This window comes from Globicephala melas, chromosome 10, assembly GCF_963455315.2.
Source record: "Globicephala melas chromosome 10, mGloMel1.2, whole genome shotgun sequence".
In the NCBI taxonomy this organism is placed as follows: Eukaryota; Metazoa; Chordata; class Mammalia; order Artiodactyla; family Delphinidae; genus Globicephala; species Globicephala melas.
The window spans coordinates 24,909,146-24,934,786 of record NC_083323.1 but is presented as its reverse complement, the minus strand read 5'-3'; the positions used below and the strand labels follow the sequence as shown (position 1 = coordinate 24,934,786).

The 25,641-nt window shown below is 39.1% G+C and overlaps 2 protein-coding genes across 2 annotated transcripts in view; one reads left to right on the top strand and one right to left on the bottom strand.

Moving 5' to 3' along the window:
• The first annotated feature begins 998 nt into the window (after positions 1 to 998).
• SNRPF (small nuclear ribonucleoprotein polypeptide F) lies at positions 999 to 9,372 on the top strand. Its single transcript, XM_030856346.3, has 4 exons — positions 999 to 1,129; positions 3,020 to 3,145; positions 8,560 to 8,624; positions 9,237 to 9,372. Exons 1-4 carry the CDS (start codon positions 1,127 to 1,129, stop codon positions 9,301 to 9,303), a joined length of 261 nt encoding a protein of 86 aa, XP_030712206.3. The 5' UTR covers positions 999 to 1,126; the 3' UTR covers positions 9,304 to 9,372.
• Positions 9,373 to 10,432: 1,060 nt separating this feature from the next.
• Positions 10,433 to 25,641, bottom strand: part of CCDC38 (coiled-coil domain containing 38) — a 40,765-nt gene continuing 25,556 nt past the window's right edge. Inside the window, exons 8-13 of the mRNA XM_030856347.2 lie at positions 22,974 to 23,043; positions 21,284 to 21,435; positions 19,855 to 19,990; positions 15,073 to 15,278; positions 12,871 to 12,964; positions 10,433 to 10,546 (exon numbers count right to left, since the gene is read on the bottom strand). Of these exons, the coding sequence (XP_030712207.1) occupies positions 10,433 to 10,546; positions 12,871 to 12,964; positions 15,073 to 15,278; positions 19,855 to 19,990; positions 21,284 to 21,435; positions 22,974 to 23,043 (772 nt within the window). The remainder of the gene's footprint in view (positions 10,547 to 12,870; positions 12,965 to 15,072; positions 15,279 to 19,854; positions 19,991 to 21,283; positions 21,436 to 22,973; positions 23,044 to 25,641) is intronic.

Genomic DNA, 25,641 nt, shown 5'->3' with positions numbered 1-25,641 from the left:
CAGACATTTCTCCAAAGATATACAAGTAGCCAATAAGCACATGAAAAGTTGCTCCACATCATTAGTCATTAGGGAAATACAAATCAAACCCACAATGAGACGGCTTATTATTATTAGGATTACTAGGACGACTATGATAATATTTTTTAATGGTAAATAAGTGTTGGTGAGAATGTGGGGAAATTAGAAATCTCATACATTGCTAGTGGGAATGTAAAATGGTGCAGGCATTGTGGAAAGTAGTTTGGTAGCTCCTCAAAAAGTCAAGTACAGAATTACTGTATGACCCAACAATTCCACTCTTATATTGGAAGGATCAATCCGTGATAGCGTAAACATCCTCCACCTTCTGCTATAAGTGCAGTATAAAGACTGTAGCGGGCCTCTGCTCACAACGCAAAAGAAACAGATGGAGCCGGAGCCCACCACACCATGTTCTAGACTCCATGTAACCTCATCTGAAATATATTCTGTACTTGACTTACTTCGGTGCGTTTCACGTCCCTTAGCCTATCTAGTCTTGCTTCTCCCACTTCCCCTGAAGTGGGTTGACATGAGCATTACAGAACAGAGAGAAGGCGACCGTGTCAGAGGAGACCTCCCAGCACAGATTCTGTGGGAAAGTGAGGAGGAAACCCGAGAGCCCCAAATTCGTTCTCCCAGGTGTACGAGGACAAAGGAAGCCCCCACTAGCCAAGTTGGCAAGACATCACGTCCACTCTACAGGGTACACAGTGCACCCTCGAGGTAGGTGAGCAAACGAGAAACCAGAGCCGCCTCACGGCATTTGCAGCCTCGCAGATATCCTCCCGTTGGCTTGGAGCAGCCGGTTTCCCAGAGGCCCGCGCACTGCCATGGAGGCGCGCACCCACTCGGCGCAGCTGGTTGCCCGGAGACATGCCCAGCCACCTCCTCCAATCAGCACGCACCTCTTTGCGTCCAATCACAGAAGCCAGAAGAGAGGTAGTCGGAGGTGAAAGGTCACGCTGCTATTTGGCGGCCATTTCTCTGGAAGCTACGCGGCTGGGGACCCTGCTGTGGCTACTCCAGTCACGAGGGTCGGACGACAGCTGGGTCGGCGGCGAGTAGCCTGCAGCATTTGCACACTACTGCAGCAGTAGTCGCGATGGTAAGGAGAAAGAGAGCGGCCAGCGTCCCGTGAGAGAGAGAGGGCGGGCGACCAGCCTTGCCGGGCCTGGTGGTTGGTTCGCGCGTTTCCCATTCATCCGCGTGAGGCGCGGCGCGCCGGGTGGCCAGCCCCTTTCTCCCTGCTCTGGGTGTCTGAGGCGCGCCCTCCTTCCGAAGCGCTCCCCTCCCCAGGAGTGCCCCTGCCCCCTTCCCCGTCTTCGTTTTGTATCCGAGCCTGAGGTGTCCTTGCTGCCTGGGGCCACAGGGCTGGGGTAAAAATGCAGCGGTTTTTCACGTCCCATTTATCACACTCCACAATCCGCTTTCGTCCCGTGAGGTTGGGGGGCCCTGCAGCCCTTTGGAATACAGAGCCCAGGCTTTGAGCATTCTCCTGTTCGTTTAGCAAAGCTTTACTGAGCGCCTGCCGCCTGCCAGGGCCAGGTAACGTTCTAGGTGCTAGGAATATAGGATAAAAAGTACTGATGCGGACCCTGCTCTAGGTTAACTCAGACATTAATCAAACAACGATAAATACATAATTTCGAATAACGTTAACTGCTAAGAAGGGAGCAAACGGTGCTGTGAGGGGGCGCCGAGGTACGTTAGAAGAGTGGTTACAGGTGGCATCCCTTGGAGGAGGGATTGAACCTGAAATCTAAGAGATGTGGAATGCAGCCCCGTGAAGAGCAGGAGGAAGCGTGTGTACCTCAAGCTCAGGGAACAGGAACACAGGCTGTGAGGCCGGAAGGAACACCTGACTAGCTGGAGGAATTGAGAAAGCCACAGCCGCCTGCAGGGATAGTGGTCATGAGATGGGGTCGGGCAAGACCTCTTAGGCCGTTTTAGGAGGTCTGGGTTCCACTCCAAGTGCAGTTGGAAGCCATCGAGCATTTTAAGCAGAGACATGGTATGATAAAAATAATACTTGCCATGTGGCTAATAAGTTGGAGAAAGATGAGTGAAAACTGGAGACCCATTTGAGATCACTGTGAATGTGCTTATTCTAGAGGGTTTAGTAGCCAAGGTTATTGGTTTTCTTTCTTTGGCCGATGAGTGAGCAGATGAGGAAAGGAAGAAAAGTCTGAATTCACTGGGGGTACTACCGGTTAGCTGAATAAACAAACATTAAGTGATTGCCCATATGTAGGAGGCACTGCAAAGTCAAAGAAGACCCAGTCCTAGCTCCTGGAATTCAGTTGAAGATCGTGGAGCATGATCTGTCCCTGCCTCCTCCTGTAGCCTCATACAAAACTAATTTGTGTGACCCTGAGATCCCTTGTTCATTCACTCTTCCCTCCTTTTACATAGGTACCCCCACCCCCACCCCACCAGATCAGCCCTTTTCCCTCTGGAAATACCTCTCATCCTTTAAAACAGAGGCATTACTTATATTTCAGGCAACTCTTCCTTTTCTTTTAACCTGGATTGTTTGATTGATTGGTACCCTTGTACATAGCATATCTCCTCTTACTACATTGCAAAATAATTGTCTATTTGCATGTGTTTTGGCCCTCCCCCCTCCCACTGTGGGCCTGAGGACAGGGACTGTTATCTGCTTTTTTTTTTTCTTTTTTTCTGCCTTTACCTTTGTTTCTTTATGGCCTTGGAACAGTGAGTGATGCATATTAGGTGTTCAGTGTTTCTTAAGTGAACAATGAATACTTCTACAAGTCTTGATGGATTGAAGGTGAAATTGGCTAACTGGGTATTTAAGTTTCTCTGATGCTCTTCAACAAAAGTGAAAATTATGTAATAATGTGAGAGGGAAACAAGAGTTTTGCTTCATTTGGATACTATAAAATATTGCTGATTTGATAGAGAAGAGAGTAGGTAATGGAAGCCAAACTAAGGAAAAATAATCAATTGGGTTCTTTTTTTGTTCTTTGTGCAGAGTTTGCCCCTCAATCCCAAACCTTTCCTCAATGGATTAACAGGAAAGCCAGTAATGGTGAAGCTTAAGTGGGGAATGGAGTACAAAGGCTACCTGGTGTCTGTAGATGGCTATATGAACATGCAGGTAAGCTGAAGAGTTACAAAGATCATTAAATTGTATTTATTTTTCTTCACCTGACTCCTCAAAGGTTTAGTGTGACTTACAAAGTTGTAATTAGTTTAATTGACAAACACAGAGCAAAATTCAGGAATAAAGTCAAGGCCAAGGAGGGTGTTGTAACTGTGATAACTATGTATGAGACATATTAAAGCAAAATTCAAGCACGGATTTGACTCCTAGCGGTTAAAAGTAAGAAGAGCTCAGACATTTGATTCACAATGCCATAAGACAAATACACTAGAGTTCGCAGAAAAAGCAAAACTTTTCCCAGCACTTAGCTCTGAGAGAAACTTTTCCAGTGAAATTCTTAAGTCTTTTGATGAATGCTAAATGTACAACATCAAAGTAATTTGATAAAAGCAATTTTTTTTTTTTTTTTTTTTTTTTTTGCGGTACGCGGGCCTCTCACTGTTGTGGCCTCTCCTGTTGCGGAGCACAGGCTCCAGATGCGCAGGCTCAGCGGCCATGGCTCACAGGCCCAGCCGCTCCGCGGCATGTGGGATCTTCCCGGACCGGGGCACGAACCCGTGTCCCCTGCATCGGCAGGCGGACTCTCAACCACTGTGCCACCAGGGAAGCCCGATAAAAGCAATTCTTGAGGGAGAAGACAGACTGACCAAAAGAATTGATGAACTGGCTACTTGTCTATTAAACTAGCTTCTGTAAATGTTTCAGCCACGTTTTGTTTTTTGTTTTTAATTGAGGTAAAATATATATAGCAGAAAATTTACCACTTTAACCATTTTCAAGTGTGCAACTCAGTGGCATTAACCGCATTCACATGGTTGTGCATCCATCACCATTATCCATTTAAAGAACTTTTTCATCATCCCGAAGGGAAACTCTGTACCCATTAAACAATAACTCCCCATTCCCTTTGCCTCCTGGTAAACACTGTTCTTTTTGTCTTTATTCTAGGAACCTCATATAAGTGGAATCCTACAATATTTGTCCTTGTGTGTCTGGCTTATTTCATTCAGCATGGTGTTTTCAGGGTTCATCCATGTTGTAGCATGTATCAGAATTTCATTCCTTTTTATGGTTGAAATATTCCATTGTGTGTAGCGGTCCCTCAGTATCCTTGGGGGATTGGTTCCAGGACCTGCCTGGTATACTGAAATTCACAGATGCTTGAGTCCATACTTGGCCTTCCGTATCTGTGGTTCTGCATCAGCTTGTTCATGCGATCTCAAACCTGTGTTGTTCAAGGGTCAACTCTACCTCATTTTAATCGTTCTTCTGTTGGTGAATATTTGAATTGTTTCCACCTTTTGACTGTTGTGAATAGTTCAGTGAACATAGGTGTACAAATATCAGAGTCTCTACTTTCAGTTCTTTTGAGTCTATATTCAGAAGTGGAATTGCTGTATCATACAGTAATTCTTTGTTTAATTTTTTGAGGAAGTGCCAGACTGTTTTCCACAGCAGCTGCATCATTTTACATTCCACCAACAATGTACAAGGGATCCAGTTTCTTAACATCCTCACCAACACTTGTTATTTTCTGTTGTTTTTTTTAATAGTCATCCTAATGAGTGTGAAGTGGTATCTCATTGTTTCGATTTGCATTTACTTAATGATTAGTGATGTTAAGATCTTTTTATGTGCTTATTGGTCATTTACATATCTTTGGAGAAATGCCTGTTCATGTCCTTTGTTCATTTTTAAATTGGGGTGTTTGGTTTTTTTGTTGTTTAATTCAATAGTTTTCAGCCAGGTTTTTGAAGAAAGAGTTTGAGGTTATATTTTCCTGAAGCGCAGGTATTTATGTGACTGATTAATGGCTGATGAGTGAACTTTAAAGGGTACCTAGATAGGTGGTCAAACCAATCATGACTCCCAAGTATTCCAAACTGATAGTGCAGTAGGCAAAGTACTAATAGGAGCACTTGTAGGCCCAAAGCTGACATTTTCCTTAATTTAAGAGTTTACCACCTGAACAGACAATGCTCAGGTCCCCAAAGTTCTTATAGAGCATGATTTTGGTCTGGAAAATTCCCTAAGCAGGAATCATTTACCAAGGCCATAGAGAAATCTGAAGACTATATCCATTGTGCTGAAAATGTTCCAGACTTAGATAGTGGTGATAATTACATAACTTTATGAATATACTAAAAACCACTGACTTGTATACTTTAAAAGAGAATTTTATAAAGAACTATATCTCATTAAAAGAAAGGGATAAAGAATACCCACCAAATACTTGGTTTTAGAAGTAATATGGCTTCCTAGTGAACCTGCCAGAGTTATGAAATGTATCTCTGAGTAACTAACCGCATTGGTGATGCTTTTGAGTTTGTTCACTCAGTGAATATTTACTGAGAGCCCCTATGTGCCTGGCACTGTGAATACACCAGTGAACAAAAACAAAAGTCCCTATCCTCAAGAAGTTTGTGTTTTAGTGATGGGAGATGGTAATATAATGTGATATGGTATCAGGTAATGATAGATGCTATGGAGAAAAAGCAGAAATGGAAGAGGGTGACAAGAGTGTACAGTATTAGATAGGATAGCCAGGGAAAGCCTCTCTGAGGAAGTAAATTTAAACAGAGACCAGAATTGAGTGAGCAACTAAAGAGAGTGTTTGGGGAAGGAGCATCCCAATCTGAGGGAACAGCAAGTTGCAAAGGCTTTGCGGCAGAAACATGCTTTTTCTTTTCAAGGCACAACAAGAAGGTGAGGGCAGAGTGAGTTACAGGAAGTATGATAGAAAGATTGGAATGGTAGTCATGGAAGACCTTTTAAGGGACTGTAAGAATTTTGGATTTTATTTAAAATGTGATAATATACAAACAGCTCATACAACTCAATATCAAAAAAACAAAACAAACCCAAACAACCCAATCAAAAAATGGGCAGAAGACCTAAATAGACATTTCTCCAAAGAAGACATACAGATGGCCAAAAGTCACATGAAAAGATGCTCAACATCACTAATTATTAGAAAAATACAAATCAAAACTACAATGAGGTATCACCTCACACTGGTCAGAATGGCCATCATCAAAAAGTCTATAAATAATAAATGCTGGAGAGGGTGTGGAGAAAAGGGAACCCTCCTACACTGTTGGTGGGAATGTAAATTGGTGGAGCCACTATGGAGAACAGTATGGGGGGAGTTCCTTAAAAAACTAAAAAATAGGGCTTCCCTGGTGGCGCAGTGGTTGAGAGTCCGCCTGCTGATGCAGGGGACACGGGTTTGTGCCCCGGTCTGGGAAGATCCCACATGCCGCGGAGCGGCTGGGCCCGTGAGCCATGGCCGCTGAGCCTGCGCGTCCGGAGCTACGGCCGCTGGGCCTGCGCGTCCGGAGCCACGGCCGCTGGGCCTGCGCGTCCGGAGCCACGGCCGCTGGGCCTGCGCGTCCAGAGCTTGTGCTCCGCAACGCGAGAGGCCACAACAGTGAGAGGCCCGCGTACCGAAAAAAAAAAAAAAAAAACCTAAAAAATAGAGTGGGCTTCCCTGGTGGTGCAGTGGTTGAGAGTACGCCTGCCGATGCAGGGGACACGGGTTCGTGCCCCGGTCCTGGAAGATCCCACATGCCGCAGAGTGGCTGGGCCCGTGAGCCATGGTCGCTGAGCCTGCGCGTCTGGAGCCTGTGCTCCACAATGGGAGAGGCCACAACAGTGAGAGGCCCGCGTACCACAAAAACAAACAAACAAACAAAAAATAGAGTTACCGTATGACCCAGCAGTCCCACTCCTGGGCATATATCTGGAGAAAACACTAATTCAAAAAGATACATGCACCCCAGTGTTCATAGCAGTACTGTTTATAATAACCAAGACATGGATGGAAGTAACCTAAATGTCCATTGACAGATGAGTGAATAAAGAAGATGTGGTACATATGTATCACACACACACAATGGAATATTACTCAGCCATAAAAAGAATGCAGTAATGCCATTTGCAGCAACATGGATGGACCTAAAGATGATCATACTAAGTGAAGGAAGTCAGACAGAAAATGGCAAATATCATGATATCACTTAAATGTGAAATCTAAAAAATGATACAAATGAACTTATTTATAAAACAGAAACAGACTCAGAGACAGAAAACAAACCTATGGTTACCAAAGGGGAAGGAGTGGGGGAGAGATAAATTAGGAGCTTGGGATTAACAGATACACACTGCTGTGTATAAAATAGATAAACAACAAGGACCCACTGTATAAAACAGGGAACTATAACTATATTCAATATCTTATAATAACCTATAATGGAAAAGAATCTGAAAAATGGGGTAACTGAATTACTTTGCTGAGCACCTGAAACTAACACAGTATTGTAAATCAGCTATAGTTCAATTTTTTTAAAGTGTGGTAGAAGGCCTTTGGAGCATTATTATAATTTAGAAACCAGTTTAAATGTTGGTGGTGAACATCTGCCGGAAATAATCACTTTAAAAAAAAATTAGTTGATGTTAATACATTATTTCTGAGAGCTATTGCATACAAAACTAATTGTTGGCAACAATTTCAGACAAAACCATATCCCCTGAGTATAAGAGGTTATTTTTTGTTCTCTATAGGAGAAGGAATAATATCCAGTAGCATTATTAATTCATTAACATGTTTTAAATGCCTTACCTTATATCCTCTCTAAGACCTATTTTTCTTTCCCTTTGCCCACTTGCCTAGTTAATGAAGGAAACTTCCCTGTTTCCTTTCTATCTTGTTCATTTCTTTTGTGAGTCCCAGTAGCACTGATTGTAATTTTTTTAAATTATAAGTAAAGTTTATTATCTTTATGTAAAAGGAAAGCTAAACATTTTGATGTAAAATTAGAAATAATAGAGTTCTCTAAAGTAACTATAAAGGTCACTCTTAATTAAACCTCCTCTTAAGAACTTATTTTTTTCCTATTTATTAGCACATAATTTTTAAAAATTCTTATTCAGTTCTTTAGTTTGGTTGTTGACTAATATAAGAGTATTTGGTATTTTAGCCATAGCTTTTGTACCCTTTGGGTTCCTCAATATGATATAATGCTATTACTCTGAGAAAAGTTAACGTCTGTTTCTTTAGACCTGAATTATTCACAGCTTATTCATAAATTGGAGACTGTCTTCCTTGACATGTTGTTTTAATGTTTAATAGAAAGAAATATTACATTATTGAGATTTAAAAAATTGTGTTGAAATGAGCTTTATTATATATCAGTTCTACATCCATCAATGTTAACTTTACTGAATGTTTATATGAAACCAAAAAGTACTACAGTAGTAATAGAAAACTGATCTTCTAATTATTGTAGGTAAATGTGAGTCATTGGTACCGAAAGTTCTCTGTTAATAAGTTCTCTCACCAATATTAGGTGTATAATACTATTTTCCTCTTGTGTGATTATACTAATATATTTTCTTTTTATTTAAAGCTTGCAAACACAGAAGAATACATAGATGGAGCATTATCTGGACATCTGGGTGAAGTTTTAATAAGGTAACAAAACATCAGTAGTTTATATAAGGAGTTACTGGTGAGCAGTAAAAATACCTGTTTAAATAAACTATTAGTGCCCCAATCTCAGAATTACTTTTTTTTAATCACTATTAATTTTAACATAACATTCTACAACTAGACTTCAAGATTCTTGAAATTGTTAAACTTGTCAAAGCAGATTTAAATATTTGGGAGTTGTTCATTCTTAAGGTTTTTCTAGTGTTGATATTAAACTTTCTAGCTCTTAACTGTACCTTTTTCAGTGGTTTTAGTTGCAAGAGCTTGGTTTTGAATTTTAGGTGGGTCTGGCTGCTATTAGGGATTCGTATTACACTTATTTTCTAGAACTAGCTTCACATCTCCAAATTCTAGTCATTATTCCCTTTGGAAGATCATAAAGATACCATTTTATAACAACTGCATGGTATAAAAATGAGTGTCATGTGCTCTTTAACAAACCAAAGGTAAAATTTTTTTTAAAAGAGAAAGAAATGATGTATTGTAATTTTAGCATTAATATTTTTGTAATGAAAAAATCTAATAAACGTAGTAATTCAGATCTTATATGGTTTCTTGTTGGAACAACAAAATGGACTGTTTTTCTGTTTACAGGTGTAATAATGTCCTTTATATCAGGGGTGTTGAAGAAGAAGAAGAAGATGGGGAAATGAGAGAATAGCATCTTTCGGGGGGAATTTTTTTTATATATATTTGTAGACAATAAAGATTTGTTTGTTTTTCAACTTGACTGTGAGCTATTCATATTCAGATATTTACATGCAGAGCTCAAATGTTGAAACAGTTGAAAAATTATTCACAGAACTAATGCTTTAAAAGCCACCCAACTTTATTCAAGTTGGTTTTCATGTAAGCCCAATGCTGTATTTTTTTTCTATAAGGGAAATTTATTTATATGCTCTATAAATGTTTATGAAAGTCAATTTTATCCCTTGTAATTGTATATTAACTGAGACCTTTTAAAAGCAACTGTTTCTTTTAGAGTTATTTTTGAGCCACTTTTGACACATATAAAGTTAAATATTTTATTAGAGTTAATATAGACTTTTACTTACTAGTCAATAAATTACATGTTAATTCTATATCAACGTGAGCTAAATGATATGCACATTACAGCTAAAATTGAAACGTCACCTGAAAATTAAGATGGTTTTGAGTATAGAACACAACAGAAATTGTGAACTGACATGTAGGCTGAAGACATACTGTTTGTTCACTTAAGAGAATTAAGTTTTCTGAACAGAACCCCTTAATGTGAATTAAAAATCAGTCTCATGGTTGGTTATGTCTCATTATGTTCTCATGAGAACATAATCTAGTAGTTTTCATTTAAGTTTTAAACTCCTCAAATCAGTATTTTAGAGTTGCACATTGTTAAAATGTATACTCCACAGTGATAAAATTGACACTATGGACTTTCCTGTGGACTGGTTGAAAAAAAAAAAGATTATTTAAAGTCTTAGGTTGTCAGAATGCCATTATTGCACTTAAATGGTCATTCACCATACAGTTACATCAGTAAGGTCACTTTGGATGTGTATCCCCACCTGGGACAACAGAAAGTATAAATGTTTAGCTATATGGAATAATGGTTAGGATGTGGATAATAAAGGTCTTCAACAAAAGAAAATAACTCCCATTTCCAATCCTAAGAGCCTTTTAGAGTAAGGACCTGTCTTCCTGAAATTGGTTAGGCCTGTGTGTGGGGCAGAATATTGCCATTACTGAAAAGCAAAAATCTGCAAAATATGCCTAAAGCATTCTGGTTATAAATGTCTTACTGCTCCTATTCAAGTGAAAAAATATTCTTCCTCCAGTGATTTTGTTCTTGTATCCTTGACTAAAAGTAGTTCACGTTTGTTAGCAGATGGAGGTTTTGAGCGGTACATAAGTTGTCTTCCCAGCTGAAACAAAAGAAAAAGTAGTTAATATTTTCATATAACCATTTTCTATTGAAGTGTAACTAAAATACTAATACTAACTTGATTTTTCTGAAGAATAATATAGTTTAAAATAGTAAATAATAATCTCAATTACAAAGGGATTGATAACCTAATGGATGTCCAAATGCAGGCAAAGTTAAGTAACGAATGGAGCACCATGGTATGCAGAAGACAGGGCAGTTAGGTTTTATGGGCAAGTGGGAGGATTTAGATAAAGTCATCAGATAGCTTGTGTTTCAGGTATGCTAAGCTTAGAGAAACTCCATGTTTGAGGCCAACACTTCATTTCTCAGTAACTGCCATAGCTAATTTCTACTCCATTGGTTCAAAGAGACCACTTTCCTCTGCTAAGCAACAGCTGACTGGCATTTAAAAATCCTGTTAGGGCTTCCCTGGTGGCGCAGTGGTTGAGGGTCCGCCTGCCGATGCGGGGAGCGCGGGTTCGTGCCCCGGTCTGGGAGGGTCCCGCGTGCCGCGGAGCGGCTGGGCCCGTGGGCCACGGCCGCTGGGCCTGCGCGTCCGGAGCCTGTGCTCCCCGGCGGGAGAGGCCGCAGCGGTGAGAGGCCCGCGTACCGCAAAAAAAAAAAAAAAAAAAAATCCTGTTAAACAAAACCTTGAGAAAACCATGTACTCTTTTCTTAGGCACGAGAAATCCTGTTGGCTCTTGGTCCCACCAGGAGAGGCTTAGGAATACCCCAGTTCATACCTATTTATTCTCTCTGGAGCATATACTCAAGTATATCATACTAATCTTTCTCTTTGAGTCTTTTCTCCCCCTTCTCCTTATTCATTTATTTATTTTTTGTTTTGCCTTTATATCTGAATTTGTATAAATTAAATGTATAAGAAAACTGTTCTGTTAGACATGAAATTTGATGGGACATTTCCATTGTGCCTCAAAAGGGGCACCAACCCTGTGTGTGACTGTACCCTGCATTGCAGAATGTTTGACATTCCTGACTCCAGAGAACTAAATAGCACTAGCAGTCCTCCCCTCATTATAACAACAAAAATATCCTTAGATGACTGGAATCCTTGAATTCCTTTCCTAGTGTCATATTTTTTCCCTCACTGGTGATGATCTCCTTTGATAACCTTTGTTATTAATTTCTGTCTGGGAAAATTGCCAGTGATGAAATGTCCTAAATGTCCTCTGAAAGAGTAAAGTCTTCTTTCAGAGGTCTTCATACATTGTTGACTTATCAACATTCTTTCTCCAATTTTCTTCCAGATTTAGTTTTCATTCTCATTTTTAGTCTGTTAATTCAGTAAGCATTTATTGAGTGTCCACTATGTGCCAGGCATTGGGGATACAAAGATCATAAAACTCATTCATGGTGTAAAAGGAAAGATGGATATATTAAAAAATAATCACTTTAATTTGGTGAGTTTAGTAAATAATAGTATATACATGTAGCAGGGTGATGAATGGTTAATTCTCTCTTAGAAGAAGAGAAGTTAGAGTTGAACTTCTCAAGAGAAGCAGAGTTGAACTAGATAAGTACAGACCCTTTTAAAGATGAAATGCTTATTTAAATAAAATTAATCATCACTTTTTGACATAGTACATATTAACAGTTACCATACTTCAGAACTTTAAGTACTTACCTCAAAGGCTGGTTGTGAGGCACAGAAGCATTCACTATAGGTTAGCTGTGACTATGGTGAGAATCAATGTCCATATTAGCTTTGCAGTTAACTATGAGATTGCCTTCCTGGAACATACTTCAGACTCTAGCTCAGAGGAGGGAGAGTGGCATATAGAAACAAAAGGCTCTTCACACCTAGGGGGAGTCATAGACCACGTGCACTCTGTGACTGCCCAATTCTAAACTTACTGAACAGGTAATCTTGAAATATGAAGAACCTTGGCTTCTGGTCAGATTCTGCTGCTAAATCTGAAGTGACTCTGGGTAAATTATTTTAACTTCAACTATAAGTCTCATTATTTTTACAGTGTGAGGATTAAAAGACCCTTCCAGTAATATGTAATTCACTTACTATTATTTTTTAAATTCTCTAGTTTCATGGCACCTGGAGCTAAAGAAAAAGAGGAGAGGGGAGAGGTTTCTTTTACCAAAAAGTTAGTCTAATGGAGAACTGTAGAACCAGTAATTTGAATCATTCTAAAAGTAGCAAGGAACCAGAGAGAGATCAATTTAAGCTGTTAGCAATCTTACTGAAGTTTAACCTGGATAAATTAGATGAGTTAGGTATTTTGTTTTTGCACCACAGAAGCCCTCACACATTGATGTAGTGGAACCTATTAATAACAAAACACAAACCTTTTTCTTTGGTTGTGCTCCTGCTCTTTCCAGAGCAGTTTTTAGCCTTTCCTCCTGGTGTTTTTGTTTTTCTTTCACTTTCTCTTCACGCAACCTGTCAAGAGGGGAAGACATTGTTCTAACTATAAATCACAGAAAGTAAAAAAGACCTACATCATTACTATTTGGTAAAGAATTATGTAAATATTATAAAGTTTCCTTTAAGGTTAAATGAAAATAATACTTCATCTTCACCCAAATCTATGGGTTTTGAATATTCAGGTGAAATTTCAACAACAAATCCTGTTTGTGTTGAAATGGGAAGAAAATGCATGTCACCATTTTGGAAGAAGTAAAATCTATCCAAATCTTGGTCTAAAACAAGCACCTCAGCAAAGTTTTCTCATCACTCCATTTACAGTTCGGTACTTCGCAGTTAATCCGTATGGCAGCCACTTGAATTAATTTCCAGCTATTTCCCCCTCTTTTTAAACCTTTTTATTGAAGTATAATGTGGAGAAAAGTACACAGATCACAAGTGTATATAGTTCAATGGATAACCACAAAAACATACTTTCCAGTAAATCTTTTTGAATGTTATCCTCAAATTAAGGCCAAGAAATAGTATTTGTCTTTGTTCTCTTCAGAGTTGTTATGAGGATAAAATTAAATGAGCTGACTTATGCAAACTGTCTAGTCCAATGCCTGGTACAGAATAACCACTGGACAAGTGATAGCTTTTGTATGGATGTATATAATTATCAATATAACATTCACTGAACATTTTTTATGCAAAATTAGGTGTTATGTTAGGTGCCTCCAAACCATGGGAAAAATCCAGTAAAATTCTCCTTTTGATAAGAAAAGTAATTGGAATTAGGTTCATGTATCAGTACTGGAAATAGTAGTAATTACAAGATGCAAATGCTCTTAGTATAATTAGTCAAAGGTCATCTTCTGGAAGAAGTGATTTTCATTTATGATTTCTTAAAAAAATTGCTTCATATTCAATAAAATCCCATCAGGATCACCTTAATATATTCTGGACTTTGTTTTTATATGGAGGAAACCATATCCCCCCCACCCCAGTAACGTAAGCAGTAACAAAGTATCTAATATTAATGGCTACTCTTTGAGTACTTACTATATGCCAAGCATGCTTTAGCGCTTTACATAGATTATTTAATTTAATCCTCACAACAACCCTGTGAGATAAGTTCCATTATTACTGCCATTTTACAGATAAGGAAACTGAAACTTAAGAGAGGTTGTGTGGCCTGCCTAAGGTCACAAAAGTTGTAAATGGCAGAACCTGGATTGAACCCAGGCAGGTCAGCTCTAATGCCCATGCTCATAGCCATAGTTCTAGTATGCCTGCCAACATGTTTTTTTGCTATAACAAGAACATTATTCCACCTATAAGCATTCTCTATATGCTACATTATACTAGGGATCATATTATATTTATAATAATCATTGCCTCAAAGGTAGTATGTACATAAAATCCTTATTTAACTTGGTATGGAAATTTCTAAATCAGTGAATTCTCCGGGAAAGGCCCCAAGCTAGGCAAAGATGTGGGGACATGGGGGCTGGGCAGGGGTGGAGGTGAGGGTGGTGGTATGTGTTCCAGGGATGGCAATCTTCATGAGATTATCTTGAGGAATAAATGAGTTAATGAGTAAATGTGATGTATGTAAGTGTTGGCAGTTAGGAGCTGAGGAAAACCCTCATTACATGGCTCTAACTTTCAAACAATTCCTTCATAGGTTGAGTCTCCCTGTAGTTTTCCAATGAAAGGCTCCTAATTCTAGTCTTGGGCCCTTCACCACAAGTATAGTTCTCCTTCTACATTATAGCCCTTTGAAAATTTTCATGTAAGTAGTGAATATTCACTCTGAAAATTCACTTTTTCAGGCTAGAAGGACCCCTTGCCCATCCGAAACTATGTCATTTGCCCCTGATGAACTCTCTCCTTCACAGTGCTAGTTTTACCATTGACAACGAGATGTTTATTTCGTAAGAATATGGATGTTATGTGTCTCCACACTAAATAATAGCTCCATGAGGAGGGCAGGGCTGGGTTTGATTCCACTGTGTCTCTATATTGCGTATAATAGAGACTTGCTATATAATAGACTTCCTTAATGTGTGTGGAATCCAAGCAAAACAGCTTCTCATTAAGTCTTTCACTACATTTATATCATAAGACAGTGACTGTACTTTTGCCGTCGTTCTTTCTGTTTCATCCTCTCAATTGCCTCCACGGTTTCTTTGGGAATGGATTCAATGAGATCACTCAGTTCCACCAGGCGAGACTCTACTTTTACCAGCTTTTGAACTGGGTTGAGGCTGCCAACCTCAGCATCTCCAATGCAGACTTTGTATACTTGATTAATTTTTTTACTAAGAGAGTCTATCAGTTTTTCCTGAGGTTGAGAAGAAAAGGAGAGCAGAAAACATAAAATTTCATTACTATTTTCTTGTTCATTCAATAAACGTAAAATTCCCTTTTACTATATTATAATGAAAAAGGCTTTTATGTTCTTCTAAGTATTTCCTTTTTTAAAAGAAAAACTTTAGTACAACATAGAACAGTGAGAAAATGCAGCATTGAATTTATGTTATAATTTATAGTCAGATCATTACTATAGTAACACCTTGGATTATTTTCTTTAAAAATATTTCAGTCTAGGTATAAAAATAACTTAATAGGACAGATTGTCTTTTTGCTTGAATGTTTTCTGTATCATTCTCATTCAAGTAGACACTACATAAACATTTTAAATCCTTTTTTTCCCCACTCTAACGCATTTCCTAGCAGCACAGTGTGTGAGCTCCCTTTTTTGCCCTTACTATTCTAATTTGCTAAAACTATAATCCTGTATGATAGTTATTTGCATACATGCCTTATCTCCCCTCCTAGACTGTAAGCACCTGGAAGGCAGGAGCTATTTCTTATTTTTACACTTATATCTAAAGCAGCACCTTGCACATAACTGTGCACTTAATAAATGTTTGCTGATTAAATGAATGCATTCTCTAAGGAAAAAAAAAGTTACAAGCAAACAGATTCCTAAGCTGGCCTGTAAAATCTTTTGAGGAGTTTTTTCATTCTCTCCACTGGGAAGCCATTCTAGTACTCCAGTCTAAGCAGAGGCTTAGGCCAAACCTTGCTGATCCCTGTACCTGGCCACTGTGCCATTTTAACTGTTGGTAGAGATGCTCGAGCTTGTAGGTAACATGTTTCGGGACCGTAAGGAAACTTTCTGTCTCTCCAGTGTGTACCCGGCATTCGCAGATAAAAGGATCTCAATAAACTGAGCAAAGTAAATCGTTCTCCAGGTAGCATCCTGCCCTCATTCCTGCTTCTGCTCAGGAAGATGAGAATCACCATAAAGCCAAGGACAAATAATCCTCAAGACAGATGTAGCTCCAGGAGCCATGGGAGGCCCCTCCTGAAACCACAGACTCATTACAGAGCCACCAACACTTAATTACAAGTCAAGATCTGTTACCAATAGTTTACTTCAAACAGCTTGTCTGTCCCACCTAGTTTAACAAGCTTTCTGATGGTCCTGTTTGCCATAAAGTCCCCCGTTTTTCTTCTAAAGTAACACTTACTGTATTCCCTATTTATATTTAAAATATGCTTCTTCTAGGAAATTTGGAGAAATACAAAATAATGTTAAAGGAAAAAGTATAAAAAAGCAAAAGTCCTATTTGCCATAAAGCTTTTTTCTTTCCCTTTCTAAATAACATTTATTGTATTCCTATTTATATTAACACATTCCTTTTAGAAACTTTAGATGTATAGAAAAATATAAAAGAAAAAAGTATAACTCATCAAGGGGCTAAAATATTGTACTTGGATATGGAAAAAATTACTGTAATGTGGGTCATTAAAAATATATATTCTGAGAAAACATCTTTAATATGAGAATGATTAGTACGTTGATGGAAGTTTTGTGGGGAAACCTCTTGAACACTTAGAAAGAGCTTTAGAGATGGATGGGCAGCGACCTTTCAGCATGTCTTGTTTTCTTTTTAAGTTCTGCCTGTCAAACAGGAGAGGAAAAGACAAGTAGAGATATTTTATTAAGATAACAAGTTAAGAACAGTGTAAGAAGTAGGATTGGGGAATGAGGTTAAAGAAAATACTCATGTATGAAAAAGAGATTGAGGGCCTGGCCCAACAGAGCAGAAGGACAAGGAAAAAGGGAGCTCAAGGCACAGGCCTACAGATGACAGAGAAGTAAAGCATCAGTCCCATCCCTGGAGCTGCCACCAGATGGCGGGCCCAGCCCAGAGCACCTCGGAGGAGGAGCAGCCAAGAGAGGCTGCAAGAAGTGGGAGGAGATGCTGCTTCCTGCTGTGTAGCGGGACAGGATCGGGACAGGACCGTGAAAGGCTCAGAATACTGGATAGGAACTCTGGATGCCTTCAGCAGTGAATGGGAAGTGATCTGACCAGAGCAATGATTAGGAGAAATAGTTGTATCAAAACTGGATAGGCGAGGGGGTAGATGTCTAGATGACCTTTAAAGTCCTTTCCAACTCAAGGATTCTGTAATTCTAATCCATGTTATGTTCTGCTGAGTGCTGACTGTAAACAACTTTTGCAATTGAACTTGATTAGCTCCCTGTGCCCAAGAACGATAAAACGAGAGATGAGGACGTTCTGCAAGTTGAACAACGGAATAGCTTACATTCCATTTCATGTTCGATAAACAACTGCACAAAACAACATGTATAAATCTCACAAACATAATGTTGAGAGGAAGAAACCAGACAAGCCAGACATATTACATGATTCCATTTATATAAAGTTCAAAAACATGAAAGCTAATCGATGGTGAGAGAAGTAAAGATAGTGGTCATCTTGGGTGTATGGCAGAGACTGGAACGGGGCATGCGGGAGGCTTCTGGGGGTGGTAATGGTGTGTTCACCTTGAGGAAATTCCTTGAGAGATAAACTTAGGATCTGTGCACTTTTCAGTATTACATTATAGTTGAGTTTAAAATTTTATTTTAAAAGTAAAATATTGAATCAAGGAAAAATGTTTTTAGGGGATTAAGTACAGTTAAGAGTGGAAATTTTGAAAGAATAAAATACTCATAGCTCCAAAATACCTATGATAATTTATGAATATTAAAATTAGACACAGCTATGCTTATTCACTCATAAAGGATTATGTTTTGCACATTTCAACATATGAAAAGAATGGGAGTGGGGAAGCTGGAAAATTCTTAGAAAAGAATACTTTCCCCTGCCAATTGTCCTGCTCTGCCTCTGCTTCTCTGCCCCAACATTTCACATTTTTGGGAGACACTGTGAATTATTAGCTCCATTTTCCCAGAGTATATAATACACGGATGCCAAAATTACACTTGTGACCCAAATGTCATAGTCTTTAAAAAAGTAATTTTCAGATCAATTCTATCTTCTCCATTTAGGGCTCTGGTTGCTTCAAAGTTTGAGTATTGAAATGCCACTTTTTTTCATAGCCACCCTAAATTTGGATGAAAGGGGCTTGGTGGAGGGCACGGGGAGATACCACTGATATTTACCTGACATTTTTCATGTTACTCAGTTTCAGAATTATTTAAAACAGAATTGAAGGGTGGAAACAACCCAAGTGTCTGTCAACAGATGAATGGATAGACAAACTGTGGTATAAAAATACAGCAGAATATTATTTGGCTGTAAAAAGGAATGAAATTCTGATGCATGCTACAACATGGATGAACCTTGAAAACATGCTAAGTGAAATAAGCCATAAACAGAAGTCCAGATACTGTATGCTTCCATATATATGAGGCAACTTTATAGAGACAGAAAGTAGAACAGAGGTTACCAGAAGCTGGAAGGTGGGGGAATGGGGAATTATTATTTCATGGGTACAGAGTTTCTGTTTGGGATGATGAAAAATTCTGTAAATAGATAATGGTGATGCTTATGCAATATTGCAAATATACTTAATGCCACTGAATTGTACGCTTAAAATGGTTAACTTGTAAATTTTATGTTGTGTATATTTTACCACAATTTAAAAAAAGGTTTAAAAAAACCCCCAGCATTGAAGAACTGAGAGGTGGCTGTCATCACACTTCCTGCTCTGGCAGTGCACAGTCCTATCCCCTCCTACCTCCGGGTGTTATGCCACCCTAGGAAATGTGGGCTGTGAAGGAGCCATAAACAGGTTTGTCTTTTATAACCCTGCCCACCTATGGGCAGGGGAGCATAGTCATCTTCTGATAGAGTCCCCTTAAATCTACCTGTGTTTGAAAATCAAGTTCATAACTATAATTGTGATATTAGTCTCACATATGAGTTTTGAATTTTATTCATTTGAGATTTTTACAAGAAAACCAATGTTAGCTGGAGTTTGTTATGGGTCTTAAAACTAACCTAATCATTCATTCAACAAACATTTATTGAGCACTTACTTTATGAGGACACTAAACTTAGCTGACTAGATAGGGTAAGACAACCCCTACCCTGGGGTTTGCATGGAGCTGGGAGAAACCAGCACGCAAACAGATAAGCACACGTGGATCTATGCAGACCCGAAAGAGGCCACAATCTATTACAAGCTCACTGTTGGGAAGATAATTCCTTTCAGTGCTGATTCAGTGATTCCTCTGTTAATTATTTGCCCCTCAAATTAATACCAAAATGATCACAGGTAGTGAAATACTTCATATGTATGGTAATATGTATACTGACTAAAAGAAATGTATTTATAGGTGGGGAAATCTCAGCATCATACTTTGTAACATTTTAAGAGAACTCCAATGCCAATTTAAATGCTTTCTATCTACTGTGAAATTAGCTATTACATATTGACAAGGTAATTATTTCCAAGCTGCTTTCTGGGCTCCATCATCAACCTGGGACTTGTGGTTTGCTTTAATTCCCCTATTCCAATGCTTAATACACAGGGAATGCAGATTATTAATATCATGAGCCAAAATAAAATTACTACAGGCAAAGAATGATTACCTGAGCATCTGAATTACATTCTCCAAAACTAAATAGCCGGGACCTTAATTCCAGTTCTGCTGCTTTTTCCTCTTCTCTTACACAGTTAACCTTAAGCATTTCCTTGTGTTCCAAAAGAAACTCTATGTTGGTATTTCTATTGCAAAAGAAGAAAGAGACCCTTGTCTGTAATTTGTGGTTTAGTGAAATAAGCCATCAGTCAGGAGCTTCAGCACTCCCTCCAGATCATGTGTCAACATCCTATGTCTAGCAAGCCAAATACAAGTTTATATTTTAAGACATTGACAAAGTACATGCAACTTTTCAGGTTAAAGTGAGAAAAATAAATGCACAGATGCTTTTTAACTTCCATCAGGAAGCATTTTTCTCACCCCACCCCCACTTCTGTGGTTCCCCCGAGTCCCCCAAATAGAAAGCAGCAGAGCTGAGGTATCGGGAGCCCAAGCTGTGTGACCTAGTATGTCAGCGTTCTCAAACCTGGCTGATAATCAGAATATCTGAGGAGCCACTGGGTAAAGTACAGACTCCTGACTACTCACTTAGAGATTCTGATATAGATGCCCTTTTCCTGCCCAACCATACCCACCCCATCCCCTCAAATCATATTGTCAGGGCGGGGGCCCCATACACTGAGGACTGGGAGAGAGGAGACAAGGATTAAAAGGATACAGTAGTCTACTGGGTGATTATGAGATTATGGTTTTAGGTTCTTAACTTATGAACAAGTTAATATGTTCCAAAGTTCAATGTAGTTTGACTTAACTGTTTAAAATGATTGCTGTCTTCTAATCCAGAAGACTCTTCCCAAAAAAGGTTCTACACATTTTTAGAATGAGTAGATATAAAGGTCTATTCTCTGCAACTTGAAGCTATTTTCCAAAATTGTAATCATATAAAATTTTAGAGTAGAAAGGAATTTTGTGAGTCATCAAATCCAGCCTCCTTCCCAACAGAAATCCTTTTTTATAGTAGCCCTGATATATCAATATGTACATTATAAAATGATATATTTAAGTCACACACAAAAAAAACTTTTGCTGAGAGTCACAGCCAAGTAAAAGGCATTTATTAGCATTATCCAAAGCATGAATTGATTAGCCAGATGATAGCATAAAACTGTATTGAACAAAAATTAAGGCAGTAGGTGACATTTCAATTCTTTCTAATCTTTTAAATTGTCTCTTATTATTGCTAGCTAGGAAAATATTTTGACAAGTGAAAAGTAGGGACTAAAATTAAACTAAAGCCAGTCTATTCTGTGTAAATATAACTTCTACCTTTTCCACTCTTCAGTGTAAACTATTATTAACAAAAATCCCATCCTAAATCCAGAGAGACCACAAGGAAGGGCCATGCATAAGTGAGTTGGACTTTATCTCTGGTTAGAAATCGGTTAATAGAATAAGTCTACTTGTTTTTAATGACTTACATTTTATCCTGTATAAGTTTTTCTTTTTTATTTACATCTTTAAGATTTTCATCTACATCTTGGGAGTATTGTACCAAAGTAAGATTCTGCTCTTCCAGCTCTGTGAGGACCTGAAGTAACTCTTCGGGTTCTTTGAAATAAAGTTCTGGCTCCTAATCAATCAATAATGAAGAATATAATTCGCTTAAAAACATGCTACCTGTGTACATGTGACATCTAGGGAAGAAACAGTGGGGTAAAGGAATACCGTTCTGATTATGAGGGAGACATGGGCAGAGATTGACAAAGGAGCCTATTTCCACATGAGAGCTGGCCTTCAGGAAGAGAGCACTTTGGGTGTTGGGGGGAGATCAAGGTTATTAGGGAAGGGGAAAAGGAAGAGGGTGAGGAAAAGAGAAGGAAGAAGGGATGGAGCAGAGGAGGAGGCAAGGGCAGGAAAAAGGGAAAAGGCAGGTCTACAGAAAGGTAAGGGGAGAGGAACAGAAGAACGAGAAAGACAGGAGGCTAAGTGGAGGTCATTTTCTCCCCACATTTTAATGATTTTCTATTTTCCAAAATTTTAAGTATAAGTTTATATTACTTTAAGTAAATTTAATTATTAGCAAGATGACTTGAATATTTGCACACCCATGTTCATCATATTTACTATAGCCAAGAGGTGGAAGTAACCTAAATGTCCATAGACGGATGGATGGGTAAAGAAAATGTGGTATATCCATTCAGCCTTAAAAAAAAAGAAATCCTGTCATTTGCTACAATATGGATAAACCTGGAAGACATGAGGACATGAGACTAAGCGAAATAAGCCAGTCATGAAAGACAAATACTGCACGATTCCACTTTTACGAGGTATATAAAGTAATCAAACTCTTAGAAATGTAAAGTAGAACGTGGTTGCTAGAGGGAGTGGGCATAGGGGAGTTGTTCAATTGGTGTATAGTTTCAGTTTTGCAAGGTGAAAAAGTTCTAGAGGTCTGTTACACATCAGTGTGCTTATAGCTAACACTACAGTACCATACACTTAAAAATGGTTAAGATGGTAAATTATGTTTTTTCTACAATTAAGAAAAAAAGACTTGGATAAGGTATGTTATACATAATACATGGATGGTGATTTCAAGTGTTTTTCATTCGTTTTGAGTTTCTGTGGTTGTATATAGTGTGGGATTAGCTCAAAGTGAGGGTTGTAGCCATACAGGGCTGTTTTGTTGAAGGTCAATTTATCTCACAGTCCAGCTGCCCAGCATACCTCAAGCCCCAATAAAATGATAAACAGTCAGAAGGTGGTTATTTTTATAGGAAGACTGTAGATAATGTATATCTCCTAAATTGTTACCTTCTTATAGACCTTTATTTATTTATTTTTAATTTTTTTTTTTTTATCTTTTGGCCACACCGTGTAGCATGCGGGATCTTAGTTCCCCGACCAGGGATGGAACCCATGCCCCCTGCAGTGGAAGCACGGAGTCTTAACCACTGGACCACCAGGGAAGTCCTGACATTTATTTTTCATTAAATGTCTGATGACAAAGATGAACTGTATATAACTGGAGAACAGTATCAAAATCATATTTTCTTCTGGAAAGTTGTGAAATATTTGGAATAGGACATTTTAATTTCAAAAGAAGAAATGAGCATTTATACTTTTCACCAAACACAATTTTTAAATCAAGAAAGATAATCTGGTTACCAGATCATAGTCCATATCATCATCTAAAAAGAATTCCGAACTGTCTTCTGAACTGATACTTTCAGCTCGGCTGTAAAAGAAAAAGAAAATGCCTGATTTCTGAGCCACTTTCTGTCAACAGATTCGCTTTCATTTCTAAATTGTCTTTGGAACCTAACGGTAACATAGTTCTTTTCAATAGCCTGTTTAGCCTTTTAGGGAATTGCTGATTGCAGGAATCCATGGATTCCATGAGTATGCAAAAGAAAATCAGATTCAGTCCCAGACAAGGGTGACATATGCAAACAGACCACAAGGAAGGGCCATGCCACATGATACCAATTATTTGAGGTGCATCTATAAAATTTCAAATTTTAAAAAAATTTAGAAAAAACAAACACATGACAATCTACATTGCTACATCTGCTTTGTCCTTTTTAAGGCAGTATTCTTGAGAAACTAAACATGTGCTCTAGTGCTCAAAACAAAACGTGTGTTCCAAGTAACACAATATTTGTCTTTTTAAGAGTAGATTTTACCTTTTAAAATATCTTCTGATCAGGCTGAGGAAATGTTGGTTGGGGGTGGGTGGGTGATGAGGTACATCCTTAAAGAATAATTATATGGCTTGCAAGGTGGCTCTGGAAAAATCCTTTAAGAAGGATAAATTGAAAATGATTGGAATATTAAAAGGGGCAGGGACTAAGGAGAGAGTAAGGCGGCTGTTGGTGTGATCTAGGTAAGTAACACTTTCAAGTAGAGGGTAGTGATGATGGGAAAAGTGAGTAAATGGGTGGGGCTTGGGAGGAGAATCTAGAGATGCATGAAAGAAAGAATTCATGGTAACCAAGAATAGAGCTACTGGGGCCAAAACAGAAGAGACAAAGATGACTCCAATGCTTGTAGTTTGTGAGCCTGGAATAATGGAGGTTGCACTAACGGAGGAAAACGGTTAAAGGATGGGATAAGAACAAGATTAATATCTGCTTTGTTCATGTTGAGTTTGAGGGGACAAAATAACCTACCTGGAGCTGCCCGTTAGGCAATTGGAAATAAATTGTAGGAAAACTGAGAAAGGGCCATAGAAGTAAATGAATATTTGGGAAACATCCCCTGAGAAAGCATTTGGTACTGCTGTCCATGCCACTCTTCTTGGACTCAGTGATAGCATTTTCTAATCAATCTCCCACCTCTCTGATACTTTTACCTTTTGGGGTTCCTTTTCTTTGGGTCTCTGGTTCCTCAGCCTTCTTGCCTCTCATTCTAACCATTCTTTTGGGCTGATCTCATCCTCTCTCACAGATTCAACCACTGCTAATATACTAACTCTCACATCTCTCTCTCTTTCTCTTGAGCTCTGGACTTCAATGGCCAGCCTCTAACTGGACACCAGTATCCACTTGGGTGTCCCCTGGGGAGCTCAAACAGACACATCCAAAATCACACTCTTTATCCTCCTGCCAGGCTTGCTCCCCTTACTGTGTTCCCAATATCATTGAATGACAACATCATACACCCGGTTGCCACACTAGAAATTTGGGAGTTGTCTGTGGCCACTCTCTTTTCCTCACACTTCCCCCAAAGTGTAGGGGACGCCTGTCAATACCACTTCCCTGATGTGTCCCACAGCCTTTCCTTCTTCGTTCCCGCTGCCACTGTCTGGTTGAGGCAGTCCATTATCTCTCACCTGATGAACTGTGACAACAGGCTCCTAACTGGCCTGTCCATTTAGGAGTTTCATCCCTGTCCATTTTATTTCTAGTTTCATCCCTGTCCATTTTATTCTTTAAAATACCACCATATCCAATTTTCTAAAATGCAGATCTGATTGGGTCTCTGTCACACACTTGCTAAAACCCTCAGTGGCTCCCCAGGGCACTTGGAACAAAACATAGACTCCTTTGGATGGCACCACTGCTTCCCTGTTCATGATGCAATACCTATTTACCCCTCGAGCCTCACCCACTTGCACCCTGCGGCCCAGCCATTCTGAACAGAGCCAAACGCCGTCACCCCTGTCCCAGAAGGCCCCTCCCTCTTCCAGAGTGTCCTCACTGACCCCTCCTCCTCACCAGGAGCAGCTTAGATGCCACCTGATCTGGAGGGTGTTCACTGATCCCGCCCTTGCTTTCTGAGTCTCTCACCTCTCATCTGGGCTGAGAGTCCTTCCTTTGCATGCCTGTGGCACCCTGAGCTTATCCTTCCAATGGCCTTATCACATTATAGTGTAACTGACAAATTCCTCGTCTGTCTCCCTCACTAGATGGTAAGCCCCTGGAGGGCAGAGACTGTCTTTTATTTATTGCTGGCCCTGCAGGGCACTCAATAAATATGTGCTGAGTAAATGAAAGAAACTAGGAGAGTGGTGAGCTTTCTGAGAGAATGAATGTGACGTTTGAGTATTACTGTGTGCATCAACATGAAGAATCCTTATGATATTCTGTATTTGATTGTGTCTTGACTCTGTTGATGTCAATATCCTGGTTGTGATATCATATTACAATTTTGTAAGATGTTACTATTGGGGGAAACTGGGTGAACTGTAGTGGGGCCTCTCTGTATTTTTTTCTTACAACTGCGTGTGAATCTACAATGATCTCAAAATGAAAATTTAATTAAAAACACAACAAAACAGTGACTCCTAAATGCCACAGAAATGCAGTCACCCCAGAGCCCCTGGAATTCAGAG

Excerpts from the sequence above, each read along its gene's own strand:
- SNRPF (XM_030856346.3), top strand. Across the intron at positions 3,146-8,559 it reads ATGGCTATATGAACATGCAG|CTTGCAAACACAGAAGAATA; the intron begins GTAAGCTGAAGA and ends TTTTATTTAAAG. Across the intron at positions 8,625-9,236 it reads CTGGGTGAAGTTTTAATAAG|GTGTAATAATGTCCTTTATA; the intron begins GTAACAAAACAT and ends TTCTGTTTACAG.